This window comes from Vespula vulgaris, chromosome 2 (genome assembly GCF_905475345.1).
Source record: "Vespula vulgaris chromosome 2, iyVesVulg1.1, whole genome shotgun sequence".
In the NCBI taxonomy this organism is placed as follows: Eukaryota; Metazoa; Arthropoda; class Insecta; order Hymenoptera; family Vespidae; genus Vespula; species Vespula vulgaris.
In genome coordinates, this window is record NC_066587.1 from 15,680,130 (window position 1) to 15,704,133 (window position 24,004).

General features: G+C 34.7%; 2 protein-coding genes across 7 annotated transcripts in view; one reads left to right on the forward strand and one right to left on the reverse strand.

Annotated features, from left to right (window-relative positions):
- The window catches only part of LOC127061350 (dedicator of cytokinesis protein 7), an 83,756-nt gene that overhangs the window by 41,837 nt on the left and 17,915 nt on the right, over nt 1-24,004 (forward strand). Inside the window, exons 21-22 of one of the 5 annotated variants that reach the window (XM_050988057.1) lie at nt 18,067-18,225; nt 19,122-19,498. The exons of the other annotated variants lie outside the window; for them this stretch is intronic. The gene's annotated coding sequence lies outside the window, so the exon portion shown is untranslated. Of the gene's footprint in view, nt 1-18,066; nt 18,226-19,121; nt 19,499-24,004 lie in introns of those variants that run through there. 5 annotated transcript variants of the gene reach the window in all.
- Nucleotides 5,963-24,004, reverse strand: part of LOC127061376 (uncharacterized) — a 35,947-nt gene continuing 17,905 nt past the window's right edge. For both annotated transcript variants that reach the window (XM_050988172.1, XM_050988171.1), the window contains 3 exons: nt 8,919-9,182; nt 8,347-8,576; nt 5,963-7,560 (listed from right to left, as the gene is read on the reverse strand). In XM_050988172.1, the coding sequence (XP_050844129.1) occupies nt 7,252-7,560; nt 8,347-8,576; nt 8,919-9,182 (803 nt within the window). In that variant the 3' untranslated portion in view covers nt 5,963-7,251. The remainder of the gene's footprint in view (nt 7,561-8,346; nt 8,577-8,918; nt 9,183-24,004) is intronic.

The following is a 24,004-nucleotide window of genomic DNA, read 5'->3' on the forward strand; positions in this document are numbered from 1 at the left end:
AGAGAGAGAGAGAGAGAGAGAGAAAAGAATAGTTGGTAGGGTTGAATTTCTCGAAATAATATTTCTTAGATCTACTAAGGTAGAGTTGATGTACCGATCTAAAGGTAACTATGCCCCGAGGGAAGTGAGAAATGAAATTCCAGCTATCTCGGTACGTGGTCAAAAATAAAGTGAGCCTCTTTACTCGACTGGCCACGTGTAATAGGTTGAAAGAGACGGGGGATACGGTGCTAGGTAGAAAACTTTCACGGAATACCGAGCAGAGTACGATGGAGGAGTCATTCGCTTTCTCGGTACGTGAGCACACGTTTGTAAATAGAGGTTGATTCATGAATTCGTAACCAAGCGACCCTTGTAAAATTTGTTAACTTTCTTGTTCGTCGATGTTTAAGATCTTAGTAAAATTGAATGCTCGTTGGATAACAACACCTCTGTCGAATATTATACCTATCGATTTTGTCTTCCTACGCACTCGACGTTTCTATTGTTTTCTTTCGAAATGACTTTTTCAAAAAGCATCGAAAAAATGAGAAAAAGTTTATCGGCAAAGAGTTCCATTTTAAAATTCACTAGATCTATGAATGGATGTAACGTGTAAACATGGAACGGAAGCTTCGAGGAACTTCAAAGATACGCTTAGATTTCAGGAAAACTCATCTTCACGTTTATACTTTGCTCCACGCGAGTCTCATTATCTCGATTTCTTTCAAGTCTTTTTCCATGCGAGGCAAAGATTGTGAAAGTGTGTTGCTCCAATTAGTACGTACAAGTACGTACAAACGTGACTAGAAGTTATACGGAAGACGTAATCCGATAGAATAGCACGTTTTATGGATACACCTTTGGTGTGTGTGTTTAAACGTGCAAGTACGCATGAATACGTAAGATCAAGATGTATGCAATTTCCTAGTATTACGCGATATTCATATTCACAAAGACAACGATCTGTTGTAGAAGGTAATAATTAATACGAACGGTACTTGAACTCATCCTTATGTTAACCAAATAATATTCGAGATAAATAATACATGTAACATAAAAATATCCGTGATATTTTGATCCAATATGATTCTCGATAATTATGTTAATGAGTTTGTATCGATCGAAGTCAAGAGATTAATTAATAGCAAACATCAACTCGCTGAGTTATCAATCTCTTCGTTAGTTACCATCTGATATTCGAATTTCATATTCATTAGGCAATTTAATTGTCAACAGTGAACTAAATCCACATTAACAATCGTAAATCGTAAATCAAAGGATGTACGATATCTCGCGATACATTCCTGTTATTCCTAGATAAAACTTTTAATATATTCTTGTTACCAAAAGAATTGTTGAAAATATGTCTCATCGAATTCCAAAGGAAAGAATATTTTTCCTGGACGAATCACTGCGATTCTTATCTCGACGAACTAGATTCTCAAGCGGACGACCAACTTTTCTAATGTCTCCATTTAAATACTGAAAATTTCACATTCGTTCTACTCCGGATTCCTTATCGGCAATGTTTCTCGAAGATGGAGATCTCGATGTTTTTGGCGAAATTCACGAGTACGATTCGTAGTTTCGTAAGGAGTCGTTCGAAGAATGGCCCGACTTAATTCGTACTACGTCATTGTCGATGAAAAACCATAAGATATACTTTCATCGGTCGGATTTGAAATCTCGAAATAAATTCCATTGGCTTCTTTCGCATAAATGCATGTTCTTCTTTTTTTTTTGGATGTTGCAAAAAATCTCTCAAAAAAAAAAGAAAGAAAAAAGAAAAGAAGGCAAAAAGAATTTGATCCTTGAAAATTTTGTTGATTTCGATTTCGTAACAATAATTCAATTTCATTTACAAATGGACTTGATATCGCGGTAGGAACAATTTTCCGCAATATACTTAAACCGTATCCGGATGTGCCGTTTCCTCTGCTATTTCCGACAGATGGGATTATATTGTATACAGATAGTCGCGACCAGAAAAGCACACGACAATAATACCCATGTTGCTCGTTGCTAACGCAACGCTCGGCGTTCGAATGTATCATATACAAGCTAAGAGAATATGCGCCGTTTCGTAATGTAACGCGAGACCGCGTCGAGCAATCGCGCGCCCGCGCGCATCTCTATGTACATATTTGTACGTATCATATGTGTGTGTGTGTGTATATACATCTCGTCTCCTCTCGTCCTTGTTTTACCTCGTCGCGCTGCCCAATTTTACCAGCCACAAGAGTCCTATGTGAATATTGCGTTCACGAGATTTTACATTGAAATAGGAATATTTCGTGTGTTTTTCTGTAACTAACATGTTTATTTTATATTTTATGTTTACCAAAAAGAAAGAGAAAAAGATAAATAGAAATAAAAGATATTCAATCGTACGATTAAACAAATAATTTAATTCTATAGTTATGTTTATCGATCGCTTTATATAATGTTCTTGATTAATTAATAATTTCTTCCATGCTAGGATTAACGATAAACGTTTATTTTATAATTTTACGATAAAAAGAAGAGAAGAAAAAAAGCATGAAAATCATGTTTCCTTTTTAATAGAATTTTTAATAAATTGATCAAACGAACGTATCTTCTTTTTATTTTATAAATATTTCATGGAAAAATTGCTTTATAAATTTATTTCGTTCAATAGAGCAATGGTGCTTAAAATTATAACTTGTTATACACGTTACTTTGCAAATATTATATGTATCAGTCTGTTGTTAGAAGGATTCATTACCTTCCATTAATGACATATGAATTAACTGGGAAATCGTAGGTAAATTTGTTATTATTAACATCATACATTTATGATAGTTTGATAAAGTTTTAATCCGACGGTAATATTATTCCTGAATACAATACCTCGTGAAATTTAATAAAATTTTATTCGATGAAATAATTATTTTATTTCTTTATAAATCCAACTAAACGATTTTTTCAAATAACGAAATAAATGGAAAAAATCTCTGAATCATTCTATTGATACGAATACCATTTACATAAAATACTTCTTTTATTTTCTTTTCTTTTATGGATATTAATTATTGATTATTATATTTGAAACGTGTATTTCTCTCAATGGTCATTACTATTATAGTTCTGGTACGATATTACATATTACATATTATTGTAATTTTGTTCCAAAAACGAGACCTTTAATAATATCATTGTGCGATCAAACTAAATGTAAATGAATCGTAATTGTATAAAGATTCGGCAATTTCTGTACGTTGAATCATGATTTTATGTATATGGTCATTTAATATATCTACATTGATCGATAAATGAATACCAAATGCGATTAACTAGATACTTTAATGTTATTACTTAAATCAATGCAAATTAATTTATTATTGTTCACGTTGATAACAAAAGTAAAGAAATACGGAACGTATGATAAGAAACAATTCAACGATAGAATATATCGATGGGTAGTTTTATGAAGAAAATTAGAAAATCTTTAAACTGCGAAACTATTAAAATTACCATAAACGCTTAACGAAGATCGAACGTTTGAGTTTTCCAAGTAATATTAAGTGCCGATGCGTTTACGAAAGGGTAGATTATATCGATTTCGTATCAATTTCCGATATATCTTAGCAAACTACATACACATACATACATACATAAATAAATAAATATTTAATACGTTTGCACGGATAGTAGTTCTTCGATGTCGCAGCATCTTTTGTATACAGGCAAAGAACATCGATGAAATATGTTTGTGTGCTTACGGTAAAATGTTCGATGAGTTAGTGTGAGTACAATATATGAAGTTTATTTTTACAACTCGGAACGAACGGATATCACGACGTAACTACATGATCCACACAGAGACCACTCGACGATTTCTCGATCCAAAACGACACCGGTAAGAGTTATTTTCTCTCTCTCTCTCTTTCTCTTTCTCTCCTTCTCTTTCTCTATCTCTCTTGTAAAGTAGCGAAAAAAGATTATACGGGTTATTCTGTGTCGAGTGATTGCCGACAGGCGTTTTAGTATCTCACAACGAATATAGGAAAACGAATGAAAAAGTCTGTTCGAGTGTAATCGCTCGTCGTGCACTTCAATTGTTTTATCGAACCGCTAGAAATCATGGAAAAGTTGTGGAAACGTCCTTCTTTGAGCGAGTTGATAGAACACAGATTCAACGATATCAATCCTTCAAGTAGGAGAGAATTTTTTCTTTTGCGATGCTCGGCCAAGCACGAACTCGTTCATCCATAAAGAAAGTGCAAAAACAAAACAAAAAAAGAAAATGAAAGCAAAGAAAGAAAAAGAAAAAGTATAGGATGACGAATAAAAAAAAAAAAAAGTTAGATAGATAATACATAAGGATCCTTTGATATTGATTTATATTCGTATACGATATATGTACTTACCTACTCTTTTCCTTCGAGTATACCTACACATTATACGTACGTATGTAGGATTTCGTACATTTGCAAAACTTCAAAGCTTGGTACGATATCGATTAGAATCGGTTCCGTTATCCTCCCGAGTCATTCACCCAAACTCAAAGCGTGTTTCATATTCCCTACGATGAGAGACGACACGATTTTTTTCTTTCAACAATTTCACAGTACCATTCGAACCAGAGAAATTCCACGACTGATCCTAAAGAAGCAAACAACTCTGTTCGTGTTCAAGTATTTTTCGTGTGGATAACGAAAAAGATTATTTACTGATGCCTATCTGTAGAGGAAACTGAAGGGACTACTATATATATATATATATATATATATATATATATATATATATATATCCCCTCTATTTTCAGCTTTATGGGATTTTACGAAAAGGCAACATGTCCGTTAGTCTTTCGAATACCAGAATCAAATAGATCTCGTATCGTCACTGACACGAATTTCTCGACAAGTTCGTTTTTTGTATTTTTTTGAACGCGTACCTATTCGATACAGCCTTCGGTTGCAACAGATTATCAATCGCGCAAAATTGCATCAACAGAAAGAGAGAGAGGGGAAGAGGTAGAGAGAAAGAGAGAGAGAGAGAAAGAGAAAGAGAAAGAGAGAGTGTTATACATAGTTTTGTATCGCTTTCGTTTTCGCTATCTCTCTCTCTCTCTCTCTCTCTCTCTCTCTCTCTCTCTTTCTTTCTTTCTCTCCCTCTCTTTCTCCCTCTCTTTCGATAGACGGGAAATGGTAGGATCGACTTACCTTCGTCGTTGGAAAATGTCATTATCGAGTTCGGTGTCTCGTGAAACCGACTCGGATCGGCGCTCGTTACGCCTTCCCAAACGGACACTCGACCTCGTTTAAAGGTTCTCGAGGGCGTCCTTTCAGACCAGCGATCCTTAATTAATCTGGAAATCGAGTTGAGGAGAAGGAAGAGCCGAGTTGCGCCGATAGATCGAATCCAAAAGAGGTATAAAGAGAAAGACAGAGAGAAAGAGATAAGAGAAGTGAAGAGAAGAGAGAGAGAGAGAGAGAGAGAGAGACAGACAGAGAAAGAGAGAGAAGGTGGAAAATGATAGGAGAGAAATGATGAGAGAGAAAACTAACTCGTTTCTAGAATCTGAGCGGCTTATAAGTACGACGGGGTTGCATTGGCCACGAGCAGTTTCCCTTCGGCCTCGAATAATCCCTTCGACTTTATTGTTTCTTTCTTCTTTTGCTCTCTCATTTTCTCTCTCTCTCTCTCTCTCTCTCTCTCTCTCTTTCTTTCTTAAGTTTTCTATTTATCTTTTCTCTCTTTCATCCGTATCACTGATAATATCCCACATTCTTATCTTCCTGTTGCGTGTGCGAACCACATGATCTTTGCGATTAGAACTTATCCAACTATCGACGCTTCGTCTTTCTTTTTCACGAATAAGTCAAACGTTAATCTATTACTGTGAAGATTACTGTGAGACTATGGAAGAGGAGATGAGTTGATCGAGTTCGGGAAAAAAGCGTTTGGAAAGTTCTTTGTGAAGAGGCATTGACGGAGGTCTTTTCTCATCGATTCCTTTTTTACTTTTTTTGTTTTTGTTTTTATTAATTTTTTATTTATTTTTTTTTATTATTATCAGATATTATTCTTTTTATAGGTAGGAGACATTTCGATAGTAAGTCGACAGGTTTTCGTATCTTGTAAAATAAGTGTGAATGCGAGATAAACATTATACATATATATATGTGTGTATATATATATATATATTCGTATGTGTGAAATCTTCGACAAAAACAAAGGGAGATTTCGTCCCTTCTTTTTCCTCTTTTTATATAGTATACGCTTATTTATCTGTAAACATTTTTTTTTCTTTTTTCCATTTTAAGTTTTGCTTTTAATTACTTTCATTGTTCCTCTAATTCACTTTCTCCGACTTTCGTTTCAACGCGATTATCGATAAATCTATACGCACAATCGTACACTATTTACAACATCGTTCTTGTAATTCTCGACTTATTTATTTCTTTTCGCCTGTATATTCATACGTGTGCGATAACGTGTATGCGATGTGTATATGTGCATATGTATTTGTATGTATTTGTATATATAATATATAATATATGTAATATGAGCGTATAGGTACGTGCGATGCGATAACCTTGAAAAATTCCGATATAAACACATCATTTCTCTAGCTAAGGTCGAACACGCAGAAATGAAAAAGTATCGGCAGATAAATCAGAATAGCATTTATTACAATTTGCTTTCGCGGCACGAGGAAGTGTAGAGAAACATCAAAAATTTGATTTAACGTATGCCTTTGGCACATTGAATGAATATTCCTGAATCTCGTATTGCTTGGTCCGTGATTAACGAATTATCGTCGTATTGTGTGTTCGTGCGTACAAATAATTAGCCTCAGATTATATCAAAACGAATAAATAAATATTACAAAATAATGACTCTTCCGTAAGTTATTTTTAACGAATCGCATAATTTTGACGTTTCTCCGTAATTGGATTTCTTGTTATATCACTTTTTTTTTTCTTTTTATTTTTATTTAATTTTTGTTTCCACGATAGCGTATTTGTGTAGAGAACCAATCAAACGTACGACCTTAAAAATAAAAAACATTTCCATTCGGCTCACTAATTTTAATAGAGAATATTATTATATTCGCGACGATTACTAAGAACAAGAAGCATCGTGAATTCGATTTTGATTAGCGAGATATTAGACACAAACGATAGTTATCACGATAGAGACATGGATCGATCATGGAAGATCGATCGTGGAATGTTTCGAAAGATCTTTCAATCTTGGAACTCACAGTGCCAAGCTCGATCGATCGATCGACCAATCAAGCTAATTCCAACTAATTCGCAAGAAGCACAATAGCATTGTGAACGAAGGGACGAGAATTGAACTCGAAGCCGACTTCGGGGCTTCTTGAGCGAGTCTTTCATTACTCGCCGCTAACGTGGCAGTTTTTTCTGTCTTGAATGCTCGTACGTTGGGTATGTCTGGTAAAGAAGATTGACAGACCAAGTGGAGAGTTCCTCCAGGAAAGTGTTGCCGTTCCAAACGCAAAGAGAAACTCAATTGTGAGACTGATATCAGGATTTCTTGGTTGTATCCAGTAGTTGGTAAATCCGTCGTTATCGCTCTGTCTACCTGTTGTCGAGATAAAAATCACAATGCTATATATGTTCAAACGGAGAGAGAAAACAAAAATAAAATTAAACGAGAAAATAAAACGAGAAAAGAAAAAAGAAAAAAAAGAAAGAAAGCAGTAATATCTCTCAGAATACGATCGGAATAATCTTTAAGAAAGATTTAAAACGCGATGAACGATAAGATCGATAATAATAATTCCAGTCTCGTTAATTTACTTGATTAAAACAAAAGAGAAACGAAGGATTATATATATATATAATATATATATAAGGATTATAAATATATTCAGAATATCAATGTTGCGGTTTTAGGTCGATTGAAAATTTATGACATTGTTACGAGAGCATATAGATGTACAGTAGTAAAGTATGCCGTTGGACGGGTGCAATGGAAATTGCGATTGTGCACAAATCACGTTAGATTTAGGTACTTTGGCAATACGCCAAAGGCAATTGTGGTGCTTAAAGCGTAACATGAAAAATCGTATCTGTTTTCGCGAATAGAGCAAAGGGATGAAGTTATTTGTGAAGCGATAAGAGCGTTAAGTTCAAGCATGGCTAATATATCTATTTTACGATAATTTTATGTATCTTCGAATTTTTTCCGAAATACCTTCTCGAAGTTTCACTCATTTCTACAGCCTTCAAACGATCAAATATTTTTTGGGGCGTAAGTCGATTGCGCTTAGCACAGGTACAACCATGTAATTCGCGTTTTTCTAAGGACTGCACTTTTGTGAAAACGTGACGCGTTTTCTTTAGACATTAACGACGCTTGACTCACCTCTTTGCCATTCAGAATAAAGGTTAGCACTGCTCGTGGGTAACTCAACGCAGATGTGCACGCAGCTTCCAGGACCTCACCGATCTTATAATAAGGTCGAAAGCCGTCAAGAACAGGCGGTTTTGTCGGTAGCACTGCGACGCTCATATTTGCCTCGGCATATGTCATACGAAAACTCGGAGCCTCCGAAGACACCTCGCATCCATAAGATCCGGTAAGATTTATTTTTTCTGTCGATTTCAGGAAAGTCATATCACATTTTTAATCTCCCACGTGTCACTATTTCTTTTTTTATTTATGATAAAATATCGGCAAACAATATATAGTTGGGCAAACTCGGACATTTAATTATTTATACCGATAGAAATATTCATAAATGTATATCGATCATTTATTTTACGATAATGGATACCATTAATTAACAAAAAGACTGATCAAACAAATAGAAGTAAAACTAATATATATGGTAAATATCAAAGAAAATTTGAAATTTCCTTCTCCGTTCTATTCCGAATATTTTATTAAAGGACACGAAAATATCATCCTTTCATTTTAATAATTCGATTACATACCTCTGCGATTGTTCGATTGTCCCAGTAATTTCACTTGTCGTCCATTGCTCTGAGCAATATCCACGACGATGCCTTCGACGTGAAAATATTCGCTAACTGGCTCTGAACTCGGCATAAATCTGAAGAATTCGACTCCATCCTTGAACCATTTCACTGAATAAAGATCCTTACCACCTAGATCGTATTCGCATTGCAAGGTGACTTCTTCCCATCTTGGGTCCGCAAACATTGGCACGTCCAGTCTCACTATTTTTGGTTCCTGCCCTGAAATAATCGACAACACGCGAGAATTATGATCCGCTCGTGCGTGAAAAATATAGCCGAATCTGTTCCGAGTCGGCTCGTGAAAATGCTTTCGATAACACGTGGTGCAACGATCCGAACGATCGTTATTCTAGTCGGTCTTTTAATAAAACAATGTTTACGACGATAATCCTTGTACGTTCATTCGTACGAAACATTATGTTATTCAATAAATGCCTAGTTTCAAAATATTCCTTTCAAATTATTCATATCTATCTTAAAACGTCGTTCGATAAAATCACTTTTATCTTACGTATAAATTATTACTTCGATATAATCTTTTATTCACAATTTCACCTATATAGATATAATTCGATAATTATAAAAGTGATCCATGTTAAATTGCAGCAATGCGTTTAACTTAATGATCATTTCTGTTTCCGATTGCAATTAAAATTACAGGAAAAAATTATTTCTCAAGAATGAACATTTACTACATAGTATTTACTTTTCTTGTTTGTTATCATTATAAAAAAAATAATTTTCACATGGCAATTATTTATACTCCTTACGAGTACGAGGCAAAAATGTGAAAAAACATTAAACAAATAGGTTAATGAGAATCTTACCCAAGTAATACGTGAGAGAACATATTTGCTACGTAGACTTTTGTAGCTGTTTTTACGTTGTTATATTGTAAATGTTTCATTATTAATCCGTTATACGATCGCATAATCTCTTGAAAACGTTTATGTTTAACCGACCGAGATCTGTGATAGGCGTTCGAGCATAAAGCTTCTACTACACATTTACTAAAACGCACTGACCGATTCAAATGTGGAAACGAAAATACGGTGAACGATTGCCCCCGCGTTTTTCTGCGATTTGAGAATTTTAACGAGACCTACTCGAGCTACTTTTTCAAGCGTATCGCCCCACTTGTGAGAATTATTTCCATCCCTCGTTGTGCAAAAATTCTATGTGCGGAAATTTCCTATAAGAGAATTAGAAAGCTGAAGATCTCGACTAATAAAGATCAACGTATGAAGAAAAAGTAAAAAAAGAATATGTATATACAATAATAAGACAAATTTTCGATCGTGTCTCCAACTATTGTCTAAATAACAAGATCCCATTTGTCGAACCGATTAGTATCTCTTACTTATACATTTTACGTTGTTAACTTCGAACGATGCACGTTCAAACGTTCGTTTAAAAAAGATAGACAATTAGTAAATTCAATCTGAAATGAACATATTCGTAGGAAGATCGAATGAAAAGTGGGAATAAGAGAGAAAAAAAAAGGAATATGGGATTAAAAATAATATAAATTTTTGTTCGAGTCATTTACGGATTGATCGCTCGACGGAAGAACATTAATGTATTTATCGTGCACCAATCGTCGCTCAGCGGTTGCCGCAAACATCGTTGTAATTAAAAATATTCGTTTAACCAACCGTACGTGTAATTATCGCCGTCGAAATCGTGTATTCAACGGGTCGAAGCGTGTTGCGCAGAGTATAAAATGCAAAAGAGGGGAAGACCGACGGACGTTGGAACGAAATGTTGGTCCGAGAGTTGAGAGAGGGTTGTTGCAGCAAACATTCATTAAGATCTTTCCTGGTGCTGTTCTATAGCGATCGATAGAATGCAAAATATTTTTTGCTTGTTATTCGACAAGAAAATTGGGCGAAACTTTGTTGAATTATTTATACGTTTATAACATTTTTCGTTAGGATCTTTTTATCCAGACATTTTTTCTCGCTTTTGCCAGAAATATAAAAGTAAAGAAAGGATCCATCCAATTTCATGACGTTTCATAGTAAATTATTAGCAACGTACATACACATACACGTTTATATCTACGTACACGCATTCGGAAAAGTGTAAATAAGTATGTAATTGCATTATTTCATTATTTCTCGTTGATACAACGTTTTAATCCCAATCGGTCGTAACGAATATATGTTTCTTAGCGAATAGACAAAGATACAGAATAATTGCTGCGTAATAATTAACCAAAGGCACTTTTCTGTTTATAAATGCTTCCGTACTTTGTGATTCGATAATAACCAACAGCAGAATTTTCCGAAACAAAAGGATAGAAGATGAAGAGGCTTTTATAATAGCTTTCTTTCGTGATGCCGCATTTACTAGTACAGTGGTCCATTCTTACGATGATACTACACTGAATTCCCTATGGTTTGGTGGTAATTTGACCAGAGGCTTCGCGGAACAATAACGAGAGTTTTTAAATAATTCGTTGCCTTTTCAGGACCTTTGTGTTGGTACAAGCGGTAGTTAACTGCGATACAATAGGGTCCACCCCTTCTAGCTTTAGCTCCGTTACAAAGTCCTTAGGGTGTACGGGAACGTATACTATATTTGGAAGTTCATTTTGATAAATTAATAAAGCTGGCTACCCCTCAAGAATGATGTTTGCACGTCACTTGAAAATACGAAAATGGTTAATATGTATTTATTATCTACTCGGTCATTATCTTCTATAGAGAATATTATGAACGTTATACAATATATATATATATATATATATATATATATATATATATATATCTTCCGACATTATTACAATTCAGTTAATGAACTAACGATCAAGACAAATAATAACTCGAATAGTACACAAACCGTATGTACGAACATATGTATCTACATCTAATACAATGTATCATTTGTATCAACAACTACAAGCGTTAGATCCTTGTGCATCAAATCGTCTTCCAATTAACGTAATGGTCGAGACTAACAAATATTGTAAACTGCATGTATTCCTATTTTGCGCCGTATAACGATTATACGATATTTATTTTACTGATTTGCGATAAAATAAGGAAAAAAGTGTTATGGAATATGTGAAAATCGATAGGAAAAATGTTTTTGTCTACGTTTCTCTGTTATCTAGAATTACTGCTACTAATAAAAAATAAATAAATAAAACAGAAAGGGGAAAACAAAACAAAAAAATTATGCTGATTCATTATCGCTCGTCAAATTAATGTTTTTTTTATCTTAACTATGACGAAATATGCTACGTAATATGATCCATATTATTTCCTACCATATTTTTATACATGTCCAAGAAACTATTACGTTTCTTATAACTGTGCATGATACAAAAAATTCTCGGATTAACAGGACAAAAAGCGTTTACGTTTTACTTATTATGACATTCACTTATATTCTTGCATGTGTGTTATTTACTTGCTCAATTTCCTATGTTCATTTTACTTTCGGTAATCGTTATAATTACATATTCACGTTCGTTCAAAGTACTTAAGCGAAGTTCGAAGTAGATCATATTCGACGTTAAACTTAATTCCTCTACTAGTAAAGTAAAACTATACAGCTTATTAAAAGTTATGTTACTACATATTATACACTTTATTCTACAAGCCGTGCTAGTTCGGCAAGGATAACGATCGTTGCGTCGGTTACCGTTCATAATTAATTGTTTTACTTGAAAGAGAAGAAAACTCTGAATATATCTCTTGTATTTACCAACGAGAAATTATTTTACTTTTATCTCTTCTTTATTCCACCCAATTCGAAAATGCTGAAGACAAACATTTTGCTTACCTTCTCTCTCTCTCTCTCTCTCTCTCTCTCTCTCTCTCTCTATATATATATATATATATATATATATATATATATATATATATATAGTCTTTATCTTTCTCTTTAATTTGATCATCCTTTCTTTTTCTTTTCTTCTACTCTTCCTTCTTCACTTTCTATCTCTGTTCGGAACAGTAGATGGGTTCTTGGCGTACCAATTACGCTGGCAATTAGTTTAATAATCACCAGATTAATTAATATGCCACGCGACGGGCCAGAGGACGGAAGACAATGGTTCTCCAACGCGATCCGCCTTCCTGTCGCGTTTGCTCTGGCGTTATACTAAAAGAGATGAATAGAGAAAGAGAAAGAGAGAGAGAGACTCAGTGAACGAGTGAACGAATGAGTGAGAAGCTTCAAATCGTTTCTTCATTAAACGTAGATACTAATGCGACAAGAATATTGAGAGTCTTTTAAATTTAAAGAATTTTGATTTACTTCATTTCCTTAAAATGATATACTTTGATGCTTTGATATTGGAAGTTAACGTCGTACTGTACGATATTAAGGCCTCGTTATGTATACAACTGAGTTTAAATTGTCAACATACAAATAATGTTTTTGTTTCGGAAATAACCTTTACTTGAAAATACGTCGATCGATTGTACGTAGTATATAACACGTACGTAAATAAACACGTAATGATCGGCAGCTCGTTCACGGAAAGATTTCAAAACAAAATTAAGAAAAAAAATTAGTAATAATAATAAGATCCTTGATGTCGTGAGATCATGCGAGAAAACGCCCCGAGATAATTTAAGTTCGCTTTGCAAAAGTTCTTCAAACTTTTTCTTCGTAAACGTTTTCGAGTTTCACGATGGTAAAGGTAGATGTAAAAACGTAGAAAAATAATTAAGCATATATAATATATATGTATATACATACATATATATATATACATATATATTGCTGCTTGTGCGTCGAATTTTAAAAATAAGTTTAATATCGAAAAATAATTAAAATACGAAAGAAAATTACATTATCGTGATACGTAATAAGTTCGAATTTTACCTACATACACATATACGTATATCACGATGCAACAATAGCTTCACCTAAAGTTTCCTTCTTCGTTTCCTCTTTTTTTCTTCCCTTTTCGTTTTTCCATTATTCTCTCCCAGTTTACGCTTAGCCGGATCAAATACGAGCGCAACTATAGCGCAACGGGTAACCACTGTTAACGGTGTTATTTGTTCGCTAATTAATCGACCAATAAATTCGGCGAAAGGGAAAGAGCGACGGAGAACTCGTTGCTTTGACCGTTTGAGCTCTCTCTGTGTGTACGTTAGCTCTCGAGTGTCGACGTATAGTACGACGAAAAGCGATAGGTTACGAGAGAACTAGAGAGGGGGGTATGAGGGTAGGAGAGTGAGGGAAGGAGAATGAAAGAGAGAGAGAGAGAGAGAGAGAGAGAAAGAGAGAGAGAGAGGGTAGTAGAGTACGAGGGTAGCACGTTTATTCGTTCACTTGCCATCGTCGCGCGTTCCAACGATTTGCTTTCCATGCGTTCCTGCTTGATCCTAACCTTTCCCTCTTGATCTTCTTTTTTAGTTCGAATGCGATTGGAATCTCGTGTTCTCGTCGCCACGAGCCATTTTTTACAAACGAACCCATTCGTCGAATCCGCGATAGCTTATCACGATATCTCTCTCTTTCTTGTTTTGCGCTTTCCCTTGTGCATTCTCCACCTTCCCTTCCCTTCTCTTTTCTTCCCTTTTCATTCTCCCTTTCTCTCTCTCTCTTTCTCTCTCTTTCTCTCTCTCTTTCTCTTTCTCTTCCTTCCTCCCTCTCTCCGTTCTTCTTCACTGAATATTCCGATCGAGTAGAAGCGATCTCAACTTTTTTACGTTAACTCTAATGATAGCGTTTAATCGATGGCTGCGCGTTGAATACGAAAAATGTGGGACTCGATCGCGCCAGTCGATTCGTTCGCCCTTTTTTCGTTTTATTCGTGAGCTTTTACGAAGCAGTCAAATCAGCCGTGATTAAACCTTATCATTTATCTCGTCTTCGTACTATACGTATCCTTTATAAAGAAAAATGTGAAATTTCTTTGAAATTCCATTGGTAAAATAAGTTAATGAATAGAAATCGATAAATTACTGTCTTTCTCTCTCTCTCTCTCTCTCTCTCTTTTTCTCTCTCTCTCTTTCTCTCTTCAATAATTTCATTTTTATCTCTCTTCCTATATCGTATTTTTTTCTCCTTTTTTTTTCAAATGTTTCAAAATATATTCGAGCAAAATCAATTTCCAGAGTTTCAAGTTGTTCGTTTTCGAAGCGACGTGAACGCTTCAAGCGTCGTCAGTTCCGGTGAAAGACAAAAAGAGAAAGAAATAGAGGGAGGGAGGGGGAGAGAGAGAGAGAGAGAGAGAGGAAAAAAAAGAAAGAGAGAGAACGCGAATGCTTCGAGCGTCGTCAGCTTCAATAAGAGACAAAGAGAAAAAGAGAATAAGAGAAACAGAGAAAGAGAGAAAGAGAAAGAGAGAGAGAGAGAGAGATTTTATTGACGCAAATTGGCCGAAATTTCGTAATCGTTTGTTGAAAGGCTATGCTCGTATTCTACCAGTGCTGGTGCCTAGTGGTTTACGAGAGATGTGGGCGGGTCAGGAAGTCAAGTGGTCAGTCGCCATATCTTCTTCTTGTTTCTTGTTCTTACTAAGACGTCGCGGGACTCGTCAAGGGGACTCTTTAACGCCACGCTCACACTAAACCCTCTAATATGTACGCGTATTCCACTTACTCTTCCACCACACTACTATAAATGCGCGAGTATTATTTCTCCGCTTTGTCCTACGCAAGCACATTTTTTTAATTCAGCTAACCAGCTGCACGAGAAACGTTGTTAACGCTCGCGCATCTTATGGACGAAGAAGGACAATACTCTTCTTCTAACTTACTCGAAAACATAATAAAGCGAGATTCTTCTTAAAACTTTTTATCTACGTCGTCCTGGTTTAGAGAAAAGTAGATTTTTTTTTTTTCTTATTATTCTTCTTTGTTTCTCTCTTTATCTTCTTTCGAATTAATAAAAATAACATACAGAATATTGGATTCAATTTCATGATTTAACGCTGTTACTTGTTCTTACGTATTCACGTATGTTCGTTCGATGGATATTACAGATTTTTTCTTTTTTTTTTTCTTTTTTTTGTTAATAAAAATCGATAAAGAAAGAGAGAGATAAAAGAAAAAATATCATATAGCTTAATATTTGTTTTTTCATTCTTACGTCATCATGCTATGCGGCATGTTAATAGATCAGAGATTTTTGATAAAAATCAACGGACAGAAATAGAAAAAAAATAGAGATAGAGATCGAAGAAGGAATATCACATGTAATTTTTCTATTCTTATGTCATCACATCGACTATGTGACATGTTAATTAAAATTAATTATTCGAAAGTAGAAATTTATTCGGAAATCATACATTTTCTTCGATTCCGTTTCCACATTAATATTACCAAATGCATATATGCATGTTATACATTTCCTTTCCTAATAATTTATCGCAGACGTTAAATTGGTAATGAAGTAGCGCGTTCGTACATAGATTAAATTGTAATTTACGAGTAGAATACGTGCATGAAATTTGCGTCTATTGAAGTGTGAAGTTTACCCACTTTTCTCTTTTACTGTTTTGTTTTTGTATTTATATATTCAAGATAATATTAAAATTGAAACGAAAATTATAATTCATCAATTAATTGTATGTTTTAATTTCAATCGATTCGATATCATTATTCTTTCAATAAGTTAATTGCGTTATATCATAAAGTGAAATAGATAGAATTTAATTTAAGAAAAAAAAATAAACAAAATTCTTAAGTAATTTCTCTTTTACTCTTATTGGCTGACTGTAACAGTTTTTACGATTTAAAGTAAGTAGTATTCTACAAATCATTACTCCTCATTGATTTCAATAGAGATGTCGTTATCAAGGATAACAAGCGTTTATTGAAAGATAATTGATAAATAAAAATCGAACTAATAAATTGACATTCCTATTTTATTACGACTAGTTAAAGTGCAATTGATTATTTTGTCGTTTGTTATTAATTAAGAATTGAATATTTTTGTTTAAAGCCAACACATATATCCAGTTAGAAACAAATTAATTTTATGAATAGGATAAAAGATTACTTTAACTATTTTTGATACACTCCTATTCGTGTATAATTCAACGAATGCAAAAACATAAAGACACAAAGAAGACACATACATCGTATTTATCAAATGCATTATCTAATGAACTCTATGACGGAAACGTCAAAGAAATACGTCTAATTCATAGTATTTGTACGTATAAAAGAAAGAAGGAATATCAAGATAAATGCAGATTCTATTATCCGCAACAACCACGTATTTGAATTCTTTCAATATAAGACATCGCGAAGAAAAGAATCATACATTAAAGTAGACGACGTTAATTATCTCGACTAACATCGAGATATTCTAATTGAAAAGTTTGTTGTCGCACAAAGAGTCATTTTTCAGTTTTACGTAATAAAATATTGCACGGCTTAATACACAGGTTAATACACGCAATATCGAAATAGGAAAAAATATATATTCATACACTGTAATTTCATCGAAATGAACGAGCAATCATCGAAGAAATTCGTTCAGATGGAAAAAGGGGAGAGAGAAAAAGAAAAGAGAAAAAAAAAGAGGACAAAGGGAAGGAAAAATGAAAATGACCAAATGGTCGAGTGAAATCGTAATCGAGTAGACGAGTAATAGAAAGGTAATGAAAGAGTGCGATAAGAATGAAGGGAACAGTGGAAAGTGGTTGATGAAAAGGTAAAAGAATGATCTAAGAAAAGAGAGAAGTAGCAAGGGATGAGCTCGTTCGATAATTGGTTCTCAAAGTAGCCCTTTCTCTTCTCTATCTCTTTCTTACCTTCTATCATCGGTCATGGTATTCCAGCCACGGGCTATGCATTAATTCGGGAACGATCCCGCGGGAGGAATAAGGAATGCTGTTATAAGCAAGGAGCACGTTGCAACCAGCTCTATCTCTTTCATTCCCTCTTTCTCCTCTTCCTCATACCCTTATCCTTCTACGGATAATTGCTTACGAGTTTACCCACTGTCTAGATCTCATCAGGCCTCTTCTACCTTCCTTTCTTCCCTACCAGATTCTCTCTCTCTCTCTCTCTCTCTCTCCTCACACTCTCTATCTATCGTACTCTCGGCCTCGTTTCTCGTCCTACGTGCTGCCAACGACAACACGTGGCTACTACTATCACGCGTCCACCCTGTTTTGCAGATGCAGCTGCGACCCGCGATGCAGATGCAGATGCCCCAAGGGACTCTCGAGAAATTGGCTCCTACTATCGGAGAGGCTCTAATGTCTTACGCAATAATTAATTCCGATATTCTAGAACAACTGTAAAACAACGCTATAGAAAAAACCAACGAAGTTAAGGTTTGCATGTAATTCGTTCATTTCCTACTCGTTTCATCTTGAATTTTAATTTGACTTTGAAATTCGTTCGTTCGTTCGTTCGTTCGTTCGTTCGTTCGTTCTTTCTTTCGTTCGTTCATTCGTTCGTTCCTTCCTTCCTTCCTTTCTTCCTTCCTTTCTTCCTTCTTTCTAGACAAAGAAAAACGTCAAATTAATCTAGGCTACTTATAAAGACGACTCCGGTCAACTTTCATCATCGCTTTGTCGGCAACGTTTATTTCGAAATAAATAGAAATATTGAAGCTTTTCCTTACAACGTTGTTTATCGCGAAAGTTGAAAATTTTTGAGTCTCTGTCACGATAGAGTACACTCACTATTATTGTCCTAGCGAAGATAATCAATGCCTGGCATCCCTCCTTCGGTCCATTACGAAATTGCTTTTCTCTTCTCTTAGTTATCACCGAGCTACGCGGGACACGAAACTTTCAGGTACCGACCGCATGAGCAAAGATTAAAAATATGAAAAACGGTTCTTCGTATATGTACACACAGAAACGTTCTTGGCAAAAAAAAAAAAAAAAAGAAAAGAAAAATAAAAAAAGAATTTCCATTTTAACATCGATGTTAAAATATTTCATTTTATAATTCTTCGCTGTGTAAATTTCATAATTAATCGTATTATAAGATTACTATAACTCTTTATGCGAATGTACATTTTAGTAATATATGGAGGAAATTAACATGGACTTCCTATAGTTGTTTTTTCGAGTTATATCCGAAAGAAAAGATTTCATTTGTTTTTGTCATTATTATATTTTTTGTTTGTTTGCTTTTTTTTTCTTTTTTTCATTTCGATTTCGTTTATTTGTTTCGGTTATATGTATTTCTTTGGAGTTACATATATTTCTTTTCGCAGTCGAGTACAATTGCTAGTTGCTATGGAATGACAGTGTGGGAGGACTACTGTAATCACGACAATGGAGAAACAACCGTATCCGTTGTTCGTCGTTTCGTATAACGAGGTAGCTGATGATAGCGGCCGTTACTATAGGACAGAAAAAAAGTTAAAAGTGGGAAGTGCGAGGGCGAAAAAGATAAGAGACCTACGAGATGGAAGATGGAGGAGAAGTTGTTAATGCGTTCAAATTAGTTCATTAATAATGCCAGAGTTTGCGATCGTAGCGTAATCGTACATTTGGAATATTTTCAAATATCGGCTGTTTGCATCAGAAACGTATTAGTGCAGTACAAAACTGACATTATCATTTTCAATAGTCTCTCTCACAACGTTCTCGAGTGTAATACAAAAACTCGCAGTAATTCCTAAGAGATATATCTCGACATAAGATATAAATAATGTATTTTAGTACTATCACGTAGCTAAATAAAGATAAGGATTCCAAATTAATCAAATATCGTCGATTCATTTAGAAAAAGCTTTCCGATATACACAAACGATTTAACAAGAAAAAGAACAAGAACAAGAACAAGAACGTTCGTTCGATCTATATTTCATTTCTTCTCGAGACCTTTGTAAAATGTTTTTAGCATGGCCACTGACGACCAGTCCGTCATTTTTAATTATGTTTTCTAACCTTTTGTTCTACCTGTCTCTCCAACGGTCCCTGAACCGTCATCGGTAGGATAATGAAGTCCCATTGGTACAACCCGAATACACAATTAGTGCTTGTAATGTTGCCTCTGAAAGCAGGCGAACGAGACGATGGCGTTCTCCCTCTCAATATTCAAAACGAGAACCAACCGCGACGCAATTGTCCCTATATCTCCTTCTAACCCTACTATAACCCTGTACCTAACTGTATCGCAGAGTCCCCGAGTGCCATTCAGTCATCGAGTTTCCGTCGTTTTCAAATCGTTCCTTCTCTTTCATTTCTCTTCTTCCACTTCTCTCTCTCTCTCTCTCTCTCTCTCTCTCTCTCTCTCTCTCTCTCTCTCTCTCTCTCTCTCTCTCTCTCTCTCTCTCTCTCTCCCTCACGTTCGAAGATTATCCTCTGATGCACGCGAAGATTTTTCTGAGAGAGGATATATAAAGAGATAAGCGATTTAACCACTTAATTCACTCGGTGTCCCTTTTTCTCGTTCTCTCTCTTTCTTTCTTTTTCATTCTTTTCCTCCCTTCCTTTTTTCTTTCCCACACACTTACGCGTTGTACGGAAGAATTATATCACGTCCGTGCCTTTTGGTTACGTTCGTTTTACCAAGAATGGCCTTTTATCGCCACAGAAATGTATGGCTGATGTATTTATGAGATCGGATAAAACGGATTTTTTATGGGAGCTGGATGTCCGTTTAAAGAATTTCTTGGAACGTTAGGGGAACGGTTATCGATATGCGATTATTTTACTGCCTCGTTTTCTTTTTCTTTTTTAATAGTGTTATTAGAAGATTAATATGATTTATTATCGTAATGTAAGCTGGTACACGTACGAGTCGATGTAATAAAAAATTTTCATTTTTCTCCGTGATTGAAAAACAATAATCGCAAATTGTTAGATGCAATGTCGATATACGTATATCTTATAAAATTTAAGACGGGAGAAAAAGAGAATGGAAAATAGAGAGAAAAAAGTGGAAGAGAGAGAGAAAAATTTCTATTCCCATAGAATGGACTCTTCGATTCTACGAAAGGCTGAAAGTGTCGCTACTCAAGAAATCTAAAGTACTAAATCTAGATTCGATCTTTGCGTTAAGGACGAGACTCTCGATGCAGAAGGTTTTCTATGTCCGTGAAGAGGATATCAAGAGCCTCGATAGCTATCTCTGATTCATCACTTTTCAAATCGACCTCTCTCTCTGACTTCTTTTTTTTTGCTTCCCTCGACATTTTTCCTAGACCAATCGCGAATAAAGTGAAATCGATCGTATGAAACTTTGAAATCCATTCGGAAAATGAATTCGAATTCGACATGAGAAAATATCGCGTATTTGAACGGTATCATTTTGGTAGAATTTTTAATCTCGACTTTATGATATAATACTCGCGTTTTCTTTTTTTATTTATTTGTTTTCTTTTTTTTTTCTGTGAAATCGTATTGCCGGAAGATAGAAAACTTTGGTCGAAACTTCTTTCCAAGCAAACTGAGTCGCGAAACTTTTGTGTACGTGAGAGTGCAATTAAAAGAGATTTCGCGAGTGCTTTCGAAAAGCGACGTTCTACTAACTTGTCGAAAGAATACATCTTTGTAATTATGTTATACATATTAATATAACCATGAGATGTGTTTCATTATGATGTACCTAATAAATCCAATCTCTTTTTGAACATTACTTATTCAGATAGTAATAATCAACACTTATTATTGTATAAAAGATATGTATCCAATTATTGAGCGAATTATCTATATTGTTTTTTCATTACTATTTCTTAGTCTATATTTTTATTCATTACTACAGAAACAACGTAAATCTATTTTCCTGAAAACTTTTTATTTCGGCATTATATCTAATTACATACATTCGTACGTATCTCAGATCAAAATTGAAAAGCTAAAATTTCATAAAAACATTTTCTTCTAAAAATAGAGTCGTAAACATAAAAGACAAAACAATGAGAGATGATAAATGTTATTTCAAATAACAATCGTGCCATTTAAATTGGATTAACTATTTTGAAGTATTTGTGAAACAATGTGGAGATTATGTGAGAAAAGACGAGACGTAAGTAACGAGTCTTGAGATCAAACAATAGAAGTAAAAAAATTAAAAAAACGAAAGAAAGAGAAAGAGAAAGAGAGAGAGAGAGAGAGACGTGGACAAAGAGATCGATCGATCTATCTTAATCGAAACTTGAGATTACTTATAGTCTCGAAAGTATTCGTCAAGTCTCTAAGACGATTTTTTTCTCTCGTAATAAAGGCAACGACCCCCACATTCAGGCTGGAATAATTGGCATTAATGAATCGGGTTGAAACCAGCACGGATCTTATAAACTAACGAGCTCAACCGCGACAGGGACCGAAAGGGTAAAAGAGAGAAAGAGAAAGAGAAGAAAAAAGAGACAACGACGAAGTGGCCATGGTATTGTCCCACGACTTTGACTCGACGTTAACGAGCGCGTACAAACATTGGACCAGGGAGCGCGCTTTAACCTTTAAAATTTCTTTTCTTTTTCTTTTTCTTTTTCTTTTTCTTTTTCTTCTTCTTCTTCGCCATTTCTTCCCGTCTCTCGAGATGGTTCTCTTGTCTTCTTTCCGTTTCTTTTTCCTTCTTTTTCTTTATTTTTTTTTTTTTTTCTTTCTTACCGACACGATCCGGGCTCTCATTTAGATTTCTTATGTTAGACAAAAGTAAATCGTTTGGAAAGCTTATCAATTATCTCAATTATGCAATCCCAGGACAATAAATTAAATTTCTGGCATACGCCCCTCTATCACATGTATGTATATATACTAAACTAAATGAAACATACCAATGTAAACTTTTTCAATAAAGGATTCCTATTGTTTTCCCGTTTTCCATCCAGTCCTCGCTCGTTCGATTTTAAAAAGCAACGTGACCACTTTGTTTCTCTGATTTGTTCAACGTACTTTGCAAAAAGAAATTACTTTTTATTATCGTACGAACAAACACATTATGATCCATTCGAATAATTTCTATTGATTAAACGATATCATTGAGAGGATCAAAACGTTTACTTCTTTTCGCTTGTAAGGGAATAAGAAAAGAAAGGACTAAATAAATAAATAAATAAATAAATAAATAAATAAATAAATAAATAAATAAATAAGAAAAACTATAAATGAGCCATTTCATGGTAATATTTATTTCATGTCAGAAAAATGATGGATAGTTAAGATTTTCATGACTCCACTTTTTAAAAGGAATGAGGGATAAGGGATAAAGAGACGCTCGATGGAACGGCCAAGTTAGATAGCGAATCGAACTAACAATGTCGATCAATGAAAAAGCTCTTGCTTTACGCTTCATTGTCCGCGGATTCATCGATGACAAATTACAAATTGTCGATTGTATGGGCAGACCTAGAGAGAGGGAGGTTCGATCGGTGGGTCAGAAAGTAGCAGAGCAGATTTCTGGAGGGTCGTTTGCTGTCCCTCAATGAAATCAATCTTGTTCTTTCACGTAAAAATTAAAAATAACGTACGGGATACGACGCGTAAAAACGAACATAGTTTATTCAACGAACACCATTAATAACCGATGATACGCGTATTCGTTCTGATAATTAAAAAATAAATCGAAGAATAATAATCGTGTTGTTATCTCCTCTTTGATTACTTTTTTATCGCGATATCTTCGCGACGACGGATGATAACAATTTTCTCTGTTGTTTCTTTTCCTTTTTTTTCTTTCTTTGTTTCTCTTCTCTTTTCTTTCCTTCTTTTTTTTTTTAATTATTTTTTATCGCAATTGAAATCTTTCTTTTTCTTTTTATCTGCTTATAAAACTCGTTTCTTCATATGCGAACTTTAAATATAAATTTGCTGTAGAAAACGATGATCCTCGATGAAGAGAGATAAATAGAAGCGCATATGTCGGTGCATCGAGCTTTCGAAAAGTATCATTAACGCATCGACGATCGAGGTCAAAAGCTTGCGTACATGTCACGCGTGTTCGCGCAAGCGCGTACTTACGAATATACGCGTTCACGCGCGTTCACGCTACCGTGTGTTTTGTAACGTGTATACGCCCTGTGTAAGAGAATAAATCGGATCGAATGCACGCGGGTTTCATATCTTTTTCTATCTGTCATCAACAGATCTACGGTTCGAGCAACGTAAATATAATACGTAGGATTTTATTGACTGAATGATCCGATGA